Genomic DNA, 14,274 nt, shown 5'->3' on the forward strand with positions numbered 1-14,274 from the left:
CATCATCCCTTCCTGTATTTTTACTTTGTGCTTTTACTCCTGCATTTACAGCAAGAAAAATAAACTACAATTCCCAGAGTGCATTGAAAGAAGTAGGACTTGATGAGCTACTCACACCTGACATGGCACTGCATTAGAACTTCTGGACTTGGTAAGCTATTTACACCCGAACTAAAAAGAGCTTGAGTTGTCTAGACTGTGAGAGCTACACCCAACTGACATGGGACAGCTTTAGATACCTGGCCTGGGTGGGATACCCACACCTTACATGGGACAGCTTGAGATCTATGTCCTCGGTGGGCTACCCACACCTTCCATGGGACAGATTGGGAGATATCTGGCCCGGGGGAGCTACGCCCACCTTGCATGGGAAAACTTGAGATCTCTAACCTGGGCGGGCTACCCACTCCGTACATGGAACAGCTTGACATCTCTGGCCTGGGTGAGCTACTCACACCTTACATGGGACAGCTTGAGATCTCTGACCTGGGTGGGCTTCTCACGCCTTACATGGGACAGCTTGAGTTCTCTGGCCTGTGTGCGCTACCCGCACTTAAATGGGGCAGAATGAGATCTCTGGCCTGGGTGGGCTCATCTGCAGCTCCTCCGCTATGGCAGAGAAGCATCGCCCCACCCACTGCCAGTTACCTCAAAACTTCAGACAAGGAAAAATAAAAAAATAATAAACACGTTTTATTTTTCCTTTCCTGCCAAGTCTTTGGGGCGGGGCCAGCAGGATGACTGGCTGCAGGAGGAGTGGTGGGCAGCACTGTTGTCAGTAGCCGGCCATTTCAGGCTGGCCAAACCGTTATGCGCACTGAAGCTGTCTCCAACCTGAGCAACATTGTCAGGTTGGAGGCAGAAGGCACAAGCTCCCAGTCTCACTGGGAGTGCAAATTCACAGCACTCAGACCAAGCCTGAGGCTGCTTTCATGCTGCCACCAGCAGCATGATAGCAGCTTCAGGATTGGCTGCAGTGGAGTCTAGGAGCCTGTGTCTGGAGGAAATTAGCAGAAGAGTGTGATGCAGCCGGCTGCAGGTTACCTTTTTTTATTTTTTTATCGTCCCCTGATCCCCAACACACACCCCCTGCCCAGCCATTCTTGGTCAACACCAGGAGCTACCGGGTGGGCTACTCACACCTGACCTGAAAGAGCTTGAGATCTCTGGCCTGGGTGAGTTACACCCACTTTACATGGGACAGCTTGAGATCTCTGGCCTGAGTGAAATACTCATGCCTGACACGGGACCATAGAAACAAACTTCCGACTTCCCTGAGGCTGCTCAAGCCTAAGGGAAGACCTTGGAGCTAGGTGACATGATCTGAAATAAAGGACTGTGAGGTAGCTGGGCACAGAAAGAGAGATGGGCTGAGGAAACTGTTAGCGAGAAAAAGGTATAACCGGAAGCACTACAAGAGATAAGATGGCTTGAGAAGGATACCGTAAGTGAGGACGAAAGGAAGAGGTTAAGATGGGCAGGTGACCAATGGCAGCTGGAGAACTTTGAAAGTGGTGGGGTGTAATAACTGTTGCAAATTGCAATCAGCGAGGACACCAAGCATGTGAGCCCCACTGTCGCAAATGGGTTCTCTCCCAAGAAACTTTTGAAATTATGCAATCAAATGATGCATTTTACAGTACATCTTTTTTTTTTAAAATGTTTATAAAACTTTATTTTGCGTTTTCATCAGTACAAAAAGAACATGCATGAATGTACATACAGCAGTCCATAGTCATAAGCTGTCTCATCATTCCAGAATCAGCATCTTAAGCATTATAGTGATATGTTCGAATAGACACCAAGTAAGAAGACCAATGGCATTAATAATCGCTTGTCACATTTGGGTCTGTAAACCGACCCCACACATAGTTGTAAACAACAAAGAAAATTTACCCCTAACAATCACACCTCCTCCTCCCACAAAACAAACCCGCATCTCAATGTTGCGTACTTACATTTTGCATACATAAAAATAATCAATCCAAATGGTGGGACGGACTCACCCCACTCCCGCCGGGACAATTCCCTGTTCTAGCTGGGACTCGGTTTCTTGTCTAAGAGTCTCGACATACGTCTTGTAGGGTCCCCAGATATCTTTGGGGCGGGACGTACTGGGCATCATATTTGCATAGAGCTCACTATTTACATTACAGTAGGCGATACTGCGCAGCCAACCCTGGACATTTGGGGCAGTTTTCCGCCCCCAGTGCAGTGCCACCTCTCGCTTAGCTAATAAAAGACCCATTGAAACAAACCTACGGATTTTTGGGGGGAAGGTTACCGTCTAGCCTAGCAGGGCAACCTCTGGAATCGGGGTCAATGGGATGTTCAACATCTGCCCAAGCGTGTGGTGTACTCGCTCCCAATAGTCATGTAGGTTTGGTCATGTCCAAGTGAGATGTGCGAAGTCCGCATATGGTGCTGAACATTTGTGACAGTTATGTGGCTTAGATGGTCTATTTTGTGTGCGAGTGCGGAAGTAAAGTAGATGCGACGTAAAAATCTGAAATGTAGGAGTTTTTTACAGTACATCTTTCATAAAAAATTGCTAAAAAGCCATAGTCTCTGAAAAGGCAAGCAGTATATCTTCCATTGCTATGTAATCCTGACCCTCATTGGAGCGTTGCCGGAATGTCTGCTCTGAAACAATTTTGATAAAATGGTGACAAAAAGATAATTTTTTTAGCAAAATTTCCCTTTAAAGACGTCTGAAAGCCAAAGTCAATACGGGGGTGGTTCAAATATGCTATTTTGTGTGGCCCATCTTTTACCATAGTAGCAATCTACACAAGTATATTTCACTTCCTGTCACTTTTTAGGTCTCGCGCCTAGCGATGCAGTGTGCAGCACTGCTCGCGCAGGCGAGAGTCCTTTTGTGGAGGGTTCCAAAATGGACCCTGGAATTGCACACGCTCGTGCGTGTGCGATTCCTTTTGTTCCACGGTATTGGTGTTTGGGGTTGTCTTTTTCAGAAAGACAGCACGCAATAGGCCAAAGGCGGTCACGTTGCTCCGCCCATGGCCTATTGGTGTCTGTTACCCGCACGCCGACATCTGATTTCAATTATCATGCCCAGACACGGGCGCGATAATTAAAAACAGATCGCTCGCTGGAGCGCGTGTGCGTGCACCACTCATGGGCTTGTTGACTTTGGTAAAGCGGCCTTTTTGTACACTATATTGAGTCGTTAGTGTCGTTCTTGGATGCGCCGTCCCGCCTGATGTAGGTTGTTTTAACTATTTACATGTATCTAAATAGCTTTGCATCAGAAGACGACGCAGAAATGAGCATTAAAAACATTGCCAACGATTATATTTCTTTGTAGGCTATGTCGCCGTCCTTGCTTTCACCACAGGCAGATGAGGTCCCACTTATGCACTGCCGCCGTCAGAGGCGAGGTCGCATGGGCACTACCAGCTTATTGGTAGTGTTGAGCTTCATGTGTGGCTAATTGTTATTTGAAAATGTTTTCTCCCGTCGAGGCTGCCTCATTCGTATTTTATTGTTGACGCTGGGTATGGTGCAGGCAAGGGGCCTCTAGGTGGCACTGCAGCCATCACTCGCGTTAGGCCGCCTGCCGTTCAGCAACGCGACTGACATGTGCTGCTGTTGAGGTCACTGCAGCTCTCCCTTTATTGCTGCGGGCCTTGTGGACTCTGGTGCGGTGTTCCTTAACAGCGGTTGCATCCACTGACCACAGCTCTTAATGGGGCCAATGAGATGACAGGCAGCAGCTAAGCACTGCTCGCACTCCGACCTGCAGGAGTTGCCGGAATGCCGGATGCAGTCCGCCTCTTCAGGAGAGCGCTTCAGGCAGGCCTCTTACCGGCACCTCAGCGAGTGGGTGAAAGCAGAGGTGCTGGGCAGGGCCGCTAGCTCTCTCTGGGCGCAGTGTGAGGGTTGCGGGGGCACTCCGTACTCACTGCAGTGGCCGCCTGGGCCTCAGTGCAACCGTCTAGCAAAGGGGCATGGCCAATGTATTTAAGGGCATGGCTTAAAAACACGTCAGCTAAAAATCTGTGCTTAGCATAGTGTGCTGCCCAACTTGTATTTTGCTGATTCTGTCATTGCATCCAGATATATGATACATCAAGTAACATCATACCCACAACAAGTCAGGACTATTGGCTTTGTCAATGATTGTTAGTTACATAAGATAAATAAGCAGCCTGTATATGATATTGAAAAAGCCAGGACAATGTTGCTGCTCCTGAGTTTCAAAAAGACAAGGGAAATCCAGAGAGAAATTGCCTCTTTAAAGGATTTCCCTTCCCCTACAAACCTCAGCTGGCATGACGTCATGCCGTATCTTCTCCACTAGTGAGAAGTAAGCAGTGTGAGACCCGGCCCACTTAAAGCCCTGCGCTCGACTCATCTAAGGAGCAGCGATCCTGCTGGCTTGTGGGTGCATGGGTGAGTGCTTGCTTCCCGCCTTCTCAGCCTCCCTCTGTAGTCCAGCTTCCCTGTGTGTATGAGAGTCTCTGCATCATGTTGGTGGTGTCTGTGCAGTGCGTGTGTCTGTCTGTCTGTCTGGTGTCTTGCTTGGTCTCCAGCCTCCCACTGCGCTCAGCCTGTTTCCTCACTTACACCCCCGCCGCCTAGACAGGGCCGAGACCCCCAAAACCCCCGCCCCCCCAGGGAGCCTGTAAGGAGACACCCGGCCTGCAGGTGCATCTGCCAGGGGCGACGGTCGGCGACGGGCGGCGAGGGGCTCCCCCCCACCCCCGAGTACCCTGGATAAAAACATCCTGTGGAATGACATTTCGACGCTCGCTGCTGCCGGATGCGCAGACATGGACGGGCTCCGGCTTTTGGCTTTATCGTGGGATTAAAACCGAAGCGACGAATGCGGATTTAATGATGAGTTACAGGAGTACCTTCCTCCTCCTAAAAACTGCTATAAACGAGCGCGACCCAAGGGCACGGAAACATCTCAAACATGTCAAGGATGGCAGAGATGGGACTGTAACAAGGAGCAGCAGACACACTGCGGTTTATGGGTTACACAATACCACGCAGGAGATGTCCAGAACATACACCAGGGCCGCTGGTCCTGGGTGTGCAGGAGGCAAGCTTTCAACAACACAGAGGCCCCTTAGAAGCAGCACAAGAAGAAAACAAAACCAGGCCACCTCTGAACTGAAACCACACAACTCCACCCGCCAACAAGCATTTGCAATGCAATAGGTCTCGCATTTGCGAGAGTTTAATTTATTGGCATTGTAAATAACAATGCCTATTATTTATATGTTTTGAAAACCTGCAAGTGGTGTGTAAACACGCACTTTGTACTTAAAGTTGTTGCTTACAAGAAGCAAGGCTGGCAGTAACTGCGCCTCTTTTACTGCCAGCCTTGCTTCTCGTAAGCAAGGGCTATAAGTGCAAAGTACATGTTTACGCACTGCTTGTAGGTTCTCAAAATACATAGATAAAAGGCATTGTCATTTACAATGCCAATAGCTCAATCTTTCGCAAATACGAGACCTATTGCATTGCAAATGCTTGTCCTCTTTTTACTTTCCACTAATGCATGGCGAAAATAAGGAGTGACATTGCTTAATCAACCGATCTCACCCGCCTGGCAGTGCCCATGGCTTCTTGCTTAGCAGATGTGTAAGCAATTGTCAAACCCCTCTAGATTCAAACCTGAAGTACCATTCATGCACCCGCAGCTCAATGAACAACAATAGCCACCACTACAGACAAATAGCTGAACACAATACCAGCACCATTTGAACATATGTTGACTCATTCCCAGGAAGACTAACTGCTTTTACCCAGCAGATTCTTAAAATCTTCCTTTTTACTCCCATTGTTATGTGAAGCCCACAGGCCTCAAAAACCTGTAGGATATCAGAAACATCTTGCAGTCTTCAAGCCACGTTGTGTGGTTGTCACATAGCGAGGATTTGTACCACAAGTTGGTGTGTCACACAGTTTTCATACCTTCCCAAAACAGCTACAGACTAGACTAACTCTGATCACAAAAGAAGTTCTTTGAACTGTGTACATCTGACCGGATTTTTGTAAAGTGTCTCTAAGAGCTTGTGTGCCACTGAGAACTGTTGCAGGCTCAGATAATTATTCAATGTGTGTAAACAGCAGCTATTGGGACAGGGTATGGATTTAGGCCGAGCCTGGGCAGCGCACGTGCTGCTTCACGAGGCATGCTGTATTCGAGTTTGGACTTGAAGCCCCGCCAACTCCACGCTCATATTTTTCATTGGCTTGTGTCATTGTCCTTTGTAAATTCTAGCTTCCAATTAATTAATAGGCTTGTTAGTCCTTCCTTAGTACCTCCTTGTTTTCATTTGTAACCTCCGGTGGGGGTTGGCCCTTTTACTTCTGTTGTTGCATGGTATGTATCATTTAGTCTATAAGCACTATTTTCTTTAATGCTTCTCTCCTACTGCAGGCATGACATACTTTCCTGCAACTTTCAGTGTGCTGCCATGCATTCTTTCACTTCCCAATTAGCCCGGGAAAATGGCGGCCGAGGTCTCGCATTAACAAGAGTTTAAGCTATTGACATTGCAAATGACAATGCCTTTTAATCTATGTGTTAATTACCACAACAGATAAATAAAAGGCATCGTCTTTTAAAATGCCAATATCTTAAACTCTTGCAAATGCGAGACCTATTGCATTGCAAATGCTTGTTTCTCCTGCCTTTTCCAAGTGCATTTTCAGTCATGTTTTATGACTGGGAATCTCCATGGAAAAATAAAAACTACATATATTTCACATTCTCAGGCAATTGAGTGAAGAAAAACAAATTTTACAGTCTCATTTTGCAGGGATGCCGCTCACCTTGCAAACATCTTGTAGATTAGGACAGTAGATTAAACTAATCCCTCTTTCTCGGTTTTCAGGCCATGGTACCAATCGTCACTCACATATTTGCTTTAAATATATATTTTGAGGACACAATCATTCGGTCCCCAGACATCAGCTTGATCACTTATGATAATGCCCAAATTTTGCTGTCAAATACATGTTTTCATTTTTACAAAATATATGTGATTCCACAAAGACAAAATGTGTCATTTTCGTAAAAAGGGTTTGATGAAATGCTACCTTTTCACTTTACGTAACTACATTTGGTTCCCATATGTGAATTCACCATTTTCACTAAGCTTTCACATGTACTACTGCCACACACAAATAGGTTCTTCACTCCCTTATCTGTCTTTTATCACCATTTAATGGCACAAAATGCCACAGTATGTCATGAATTGCCAACATTATGCCAGAGCCAACAGTGTAGAGTCAACATGCCATAGATGTGACAAACACCCTTGACCTATCACTATTAAGCTAGTGTCAAGTTCATATAAGGGGCAGGTGACAAAAATATATCAAGGATTAACACCAAATTGCCAACACCAGCATTTTGCCCAGGGTTTTGCACCATGATGTGATGGAAGGACATAAAGGTAATTCATCAGACCGAGCATTTTGCTGCTCTCACCAATGTGGCTATGTGCCAAGAACACCAACGTGCCACTCCCTGGATCTTGCCACGGGTTCAGCACCAAAATGTCATGGATACCCCAATATGCTAGGTCCAGCATTTTGCCGAGGATGTAGCACCAAAATGCCAAGGGTGACAGTATTTTAAGAAGAACTTGTTATATATAGGGCCCAGAAATTTTCTATGGGATGGGCACCAAAATCCATTGAAGCCCCTAATGTGCCAAAATGTACCAGATATGCCTGGGACATTGCCACAACATTCACATAGACACTCATACGTATTTACTCGTCCACACACACACACACACAGACACACACACAACATAACATACCTATTATTATGAAGACCCACCATTGACAGTAAGGAAGTGTGTGTTTACTGTTCTAACTCCACATGCGCTATGATAGTAGGGTAGGTTATGAAGCAGAGTGAGGCAAATATAACTGCAATTTTCGGTTTTCGATACATCCACTCGACGGAACCTAAACAGACTACCAGTAAAGGTCCCCCTAAAGCTCTGGCCCTCACAAAGACAGTGTTCGTCTGGTTCTGTCAGGGTTTTCCCGCTATGAGGAAGAATCTGTTCCTCACAGCATGGGTTATACATGTCCACACACACACACACCAAACCCCCGCACACACAGACACGCCCTCATGCAAACACGCATAGCATTCACAACATTCCCTTCCCTGGCAGGCTACACAAGCCTGCTGCAGCTCTGGGGGAGCCAGGATTATCCTCAGCCTGGATTTCTGTGCCAACATTCTTGGAATTAAAATCAGACCAGGCTGACGCTTCTTGGGCACTCCGAGCACCTGCCTGAACTTCTCAGCTTCTTTCTAACGCTGACGGACCCCTGCAAGGATTTTGTGCCTAGGATAAGCAACATATAGAACTGCTCCAGGGAAATGCACAGTGCTGTGGCTTCATTTTTCGCAGGAGAGCTGTTTCCTCTGGTGGATATGGAACCATCAGGTTAAAAGCCCGCTGTTCACCACCCTCGCCATAGCCTCTGTAATTGTCACCCCTGCGTGGGACCACGTGAGACCCCTTAGTTTGGGATGTACTGGCATATCTAGACTGGGTGAGCCCCTCTTAGCTGACATGGGCCAGCTCAAGACCTGTTCTTGAAATGATCTCTGGTGCTTGTGTTTCACACTGTAAAGCAGTGGCCTGATGCAAAATGATGGGGCCTCCCAGCAGACTGTGACGAGAGGCCCTAAGTTTTCCATATCTCACAAATATTAATGAGTCTTGGGCTGACTGGGGTCCCTCTAAAGCCGTGGTACTCATAGTACGGCCCGCGGGCCGCCAGTGGCCAGACAGGCCTTCCTTGGTGGCCCGCGGAACTTGCAGGTAATGTACCCATGGCCCAGGCGCGCAACACACATTGGGGTCAAAGGGCTTCAGCCCCCTCATCGTGTGTGTCAGCCCGGGCTGAGACAGCTTCCGGGCACACACACAGCCGCACCCGAGCACTTCACAGGTCTTTAAAAGACCATTTGCTTGCTAACGAGGCTTTGTTGTTTTTCACCCCTTCTTAGAGGCCCTGCAGCTCCACTCTGACTATTGCTTGAAGCATTAGCCCACCCAAAATATTTTCTTAGCCCTCCCTGAAATTTGGCTCTAGTTGTGCCTCTGCCATGGCCCCCCAGAGAAAGAGAAAGTGGAGAGTGAGAGAGAGAGAGCGAGAGTGGATAGAGAGAGAGTGGAGAGAGAGAGAGAGAGAGAGTGGAGGGCGAGGGATGGAGTGGAGAGCGAGAGAGAGTAGAGAGAGAGTGGTGAGACAAAGACAGTGAAGAGAGTGTGAAAAGAGAGAGAGTGGCGAGAGAGAGAGTGGAGAGAGTAGAGAGAGAGACTGACTGAAAGAGAGACTGACTGAGAGAGACTGACTGACTGAGAGAGACTGACTGAGAGAGAGAGGCTGGCTGACAGAGTGAGACTGGCTGACATAGAGAGCAAGACCGGCTGACAGAGAGAGCGAAACTGACTGACAGAGAGAGAGAGACTGACGGTCAGAGAGAGACTGATTGACAGAGAGACTGATTGACAGAGAGACTGACTGACAGAGATTGACTGACAGAGAGAGAGAGAGAGAGAGTGACTGACAGAGAGAGACTGACTGACAGAGAGAGACTGACAGAGAAAGAGACTGACTGACAGAGACTGACTGACAGAGAGACTGACTGACAGAGACTGACTGTGTCTCTGTCAGAGACTGACTGACAGAGAGACTGACAGAGAGACTGACTGACAGAGAGAGACTGACTGACAGAGGGAGACTGACCGACAGAGAGAGACTGACTGACAGAGAGAGACTAACTGAAAGAGAGAGACTGACTGACAGAGAGGGACTGACTGACAGAGAGACAGACTGAGAGAGAGAGAGAGAGAGAGAGACTGACTGAGAGAGAGAGAGACTCACTGACTAAGAGAGGGAGAGAGAGACGGACTGAAAGAGAGAGACAGACGACTTAGAGAGAGAGAGAGATAGAGAGAGAGACTGACTGACAGAGAGGGAGTGACTGACTAAGAGAGAGAGTCAGACTGACAGAGAGAGAGAGAGAGACTGACTGACTGAGAGAGAGACTGGCTGACTCAAAGAGACTGACTGAGAGAGAGACTGACTGACAGAGAGAGACTGACTGACTTAGAGAAAGAGAGAGAGAATGACTGACCGAGAGAGAAAGAGACTGACTGACAGAGAGAGAGAGAGAGAGAGACTGACTGACAGAGAGACTGACTGACAGAGAGACAGACTGAGAAAGAGAGAGAGAGACTGACTGAGGGAGAGAGACTGGCTCATTAAGAGAGAGAGAGAGACTCACTGACTAAGAGGGAGAGATGGACTGAGAGACAGAGATATAGAGAGAGGGACTGACTGACTGACAGACTTGAGGGAGACTGATTGAAAGAGAGAGACTGACTGACAGAGAGAGAGAGAGACTGACTGACAGAGAGAGACTGACTGACAGAGAGAGACTGGCTGACTGAGAGAGAGAGAGAGAGAGACTGACTGACCGAGAGAGAAAGAGACTGACTTACAGAGAGAGAGAGAGAGAGAGAGAGAGAGAGAGAGAGAGACTGACTGACAGAGAGACGGACTGAGAGAGAGACTGACTAAGGGAGAGAGACTGAATGACTAAGAGAGAGAGAGAGACTGACTGACTAAGAGAGAGAGAGACGGACTGAAAGAGAGAGACAGACGACTTAGAGAGAGAGATAGAGAGAGAGACTGACTGACAGAGAGGGAGTGACTGACTAAGAGAGAGAGTCAGACTGACAGAGAGAGAGAGAGAGAGAGAGAGAGAGAGACTGACTGACTGAGAGAGAGACTGGCTGACTCAAAGAGACTGACTGAGAGAGAGACTGACTGACAGAGAGAGACTGACTGACTTAGAGAAAGAGAGAGCGAATGACTGACCGAGAGAGAAAGAGACTGACTGACAGAGAGAGACTGACTGACAGAGAGACTGACTGACAGAGAGCCAGACTGAGAAAGAGAGAGAGAGACTGACTGAGGGAGAGAGACTGGCTCATTAAGAGAGAGAGAGAGACTCACTGACTAAGAGAGAGAGATGGACTGAGAGACAGAGATATAGAGAGAGGGACTGACTGACTGACAGACTTGAGAGAGACTGATTGACAGAGAGAGACTGACTGACAGAGAGAGAGAGAGACTGACTGACAGAGAGGGACTGACTGACTGAGAGACTGACTGACTGAAAGAGAGGGACTGACTGACTGAGAGAGAGAGAGACTGACTGACAGAGAGAGAGAGACTGACTGACTGGGAGAGAGAGACTGACTGACTGAGCGAGAGAGAGACTGTGATGGAATTGAGGTCAAAGTGTGTATGAAGCTATGCAATGCCTCTTAAGATTGCTATTGTCAGCTAATAAAAATGTATTATCAAAATGTGCTCTTTGTAGTTACATCTGCTTTTAAAATACAGCATTGTCTAATGTTTTCAAACTGGTTTGATTTTTTTTTACTCTAGCCCCTTCCGCACTGACCCCATCCCTACCGGTGAGGCCCTCGGCCACAAACCACTCTGCAGTTTTGCCCCCCCACAGAAAGTTTGTGAGTACCCATGTTCTAAAGGGTCGGGTCCACCTGCGCCACAGGGTTCGCAGGGACCTGCCTTACACCCCTGCTGTAAAGTGCTGTGATAGCAAGTTTGGTAACAGTACCTCAGATACACACACACACATATATACATGCATACGTACATACATACATAGCTCACATAACATATACATACATACATACGTACGTACCTACGTACAAACATACATACAAGTGTACACTCACTCACCTGCCAGAAGGAGCCAAACTCCCAGGATGAAGATGCAGCGACACACAGGACCGAGGGCGCGGTTCATGGGAGCAAGCGGTAGCCGGGCAAAAAGAAAGAATGGCAGTGACAGGAATAAATTGTAAAAATAAAACAATATTTCAAAAGCGTATGACAGGGAAAGGCGGAGCAGGGAGCCGGAGAGACGGACCTGGAGAAAGGGGAAGTGAGAAAATATGCCGGATGACGTGAACGAGTGAGAGGGTGAGAATAGAATAAGTGACTGGGGGTAAGTGTGCCAGAGAACAAGTTAAGAGAGGGACAAAGAGAGAGAAGGGGCAGTCCAGGGGGCCTTCCTTTCCGGACAGGCCCTACTTGTGCTAGCCGCTTGTGGCGAGTATTTTCAGTCACGAAGGTCCCGCGGTCTTTGTGCTCGGAAGAGAGAGGGAAAAAAAGTAATGATAACAATTGAAAAAAAAAAGTGAAAACTCTCTATTCGCTAGTGCTTTCTTGGCAAGTTCTCCAAACACACGGTGGCTGCCAAGGGCGCCTGTTCCTCGAGTCCCCTCCTCTTGCACTCCCGCGGTCCTCGGAATCCCTCTCCACATCTCCCTTTCATATGCTGAATTTTTACACAAAGGGCGTTCATGCAGGCGGAGGTTCCTTGCGACCCTTTCTCGGGGGATTTGGGAACATGGATTTCCCCTAAAACAGATGTTGCAAGGTTGAAAGGGAGGGGGAGTTATGTTGATGAATAACAGGGAGACTGGCCACCCTCCCCCCACCTCGCCGCTGGGTGGAATACTCCTTACATTCTTCTCACGTTGCCAGTTTCTCGTCTCCCACTGTCGCCTTATCGGTAGTGCTAGTCTGGGCAGGGGTCTGTGCTGTCTTCTTAAAGCTGCTTCCACAGGTCCCAATTAGCCCGCTATGTCGAGTAAACCCCTCATATAGGTGCTGGGTGTTTGCGTTCTGGTACTTGCGGTTTTGAATTTTTGACAGGAAAGCAGAAACCTGCTGATCGTGAAAGCAGTAGAGGAAACAAGAACAAGGGGAATTCTACTGCAACTTTGCACTGTGCAAAAGAAAAGATCAAATCTGTTTACATTACTTTTACCGAATAGGTATCTATTTCGAGTAAACATAAAATGCTTCATTTCTGTTGCTTGTGTAAAGTTTCAAACTGATTTTGCCTCAAACATAGTTAAAGTGTTCACATTTTGGAAGATTGGAAAGTATTTGCTTCACTTCTGTGTAAACACACTAGGACTGATTCACAGAGGTAAACGTACACTTTTGTGTAAGTTTACAATTGCCGTAGTAACTTTATTATCAAGTAGGGTTTTTAAAGTGCAACTACTCACCCGTGAGGGTCTTAAGGCACTGGGGGGGGGGGGGGGCTCCATTGTGTGCTGGGGTTATAGGAAGAGCCAGGTCCTTCCTGAAAAGGGTCAGTGTGGGGCTTGCCTGAGGTGGAGGTTTTCCAGGCCTTGGTTGTTAGATAAGAGAAGGAACTTCCTCCTGTCCTGGTCCTGTGGATGCATGGGACAGAGGCCATATTGAGGTCGGCTGATCTGAGGTGTCTTTCGCGTGCGTGGAAGGAGAGGCAGTTGTTCAGGTATGATGGTCCGGTGTTGTGGAGGGCCTTGTATGCGTGGGTGAGGAGCTTGAAGGTAATTCTTCTTTCGACTGGGAGCCCGTGGAGGTCGCAGATATGTTGGGTGATGTGATTGAGTTGGGTGATGTCGAGGATCAGTCTGGCTGCGGGGTTGTGGATGGACTGGAATTTGCGTAGGAGTTTCTTGTTGACTCAGGCATAGAGGGCGTTGCCGTAGTCCAGTCTGCTGCTGATGAGAGCGTGTGTGACAGTTTTTCTGGATTGGGAGGGGATCCATCTGAACGTCTTTCATAGCATGTGGAGGGTATTGAAGCAGGTGGAGGAGACAGCGTTGATCTGGCGGTTCATTGTGAGTGATGAGTCTACTTTTTGGTATTTCCAAACTACAAGTGTCATTTTACTACTAGTAACATTACTAGTAATATAATTACACTAGCAGTCTGTAAATATAAAAACAGTAGCAACAACTTGTAGTTTGTAAATACCCAAACAATCGTAAACTTACTACAAATGGTAAGTTTAACTATGTGAATCAGGCCCAGAGGGACTGATTCACAAAGGTAAACTTAAACTTTGTTGTACGTTTTCTATTGTTTTGATGTTAACAAACTATAGGCCTAATTCACAAACGCAAACTTACATTTTTTGCTATTCACAAAGGTATTTTATGAGTATTACCTTTACGACTGTGGAGTCTCCGTCCATAAAAAGATAGGATTGTCCTATCTTTTTATGTGCAGAGACTTCGCAGTTGTAGAGACACTACTCGTAAAATATTTTTCTGAATATCAAACAATCATAAACTTACAGAAAAGTGTACGTTTTCCTTTAAGAATCAGGCCCTGCAAGTCAAATTTTACTACTAGTAATACTACCAG

The 14,274-nt window shown here is 47.2% G+C and overlaps 1 protein-coding gene across 2 annotated transcripts in view; it reads right to left on the minus strand.

Moving 5' to 3' along the window:
* LOC146833120 (intercellular adhesion molecule 5-like) overlaps window positions 1–11,994 on the minus strand; it is a 222,156-nt gene extending 210,162 nt beyond the window's left edge. For both annotated transcript variants that reach the window (XM_085600743.1, XM_085600744.1), the window contains exon 1: window positions 11,800–11,994. In XM_085600743.1, coding sequence (XP_085456869.1) covers window positions 11,800–11,866 — 67 coding nt within the window. In that variant the 5' untranslated portion in view covers window positions 11,867–11,994. The remainder of the gene's footprint in view (window positions 1–11,799) is intronic.
* Between the last annotated feature and the right edge of the window lie 2,280 nt (window positions 11,995–14,274).

The sequence above is a fragment of the Triturus cristatus genome, chromosome 4_2 (assembly GCF_964204655.1).
Source record: "Triturus cristatus chromosome 4_2, aTriCri1.1, whole genome shotgun sequence".
NCBI classification, from domain to species: Eukaryota; Metazoa; Chordata; class Amphibia; order Caudata; family Salamandridae; genus Triturus; species Triturus cristatus.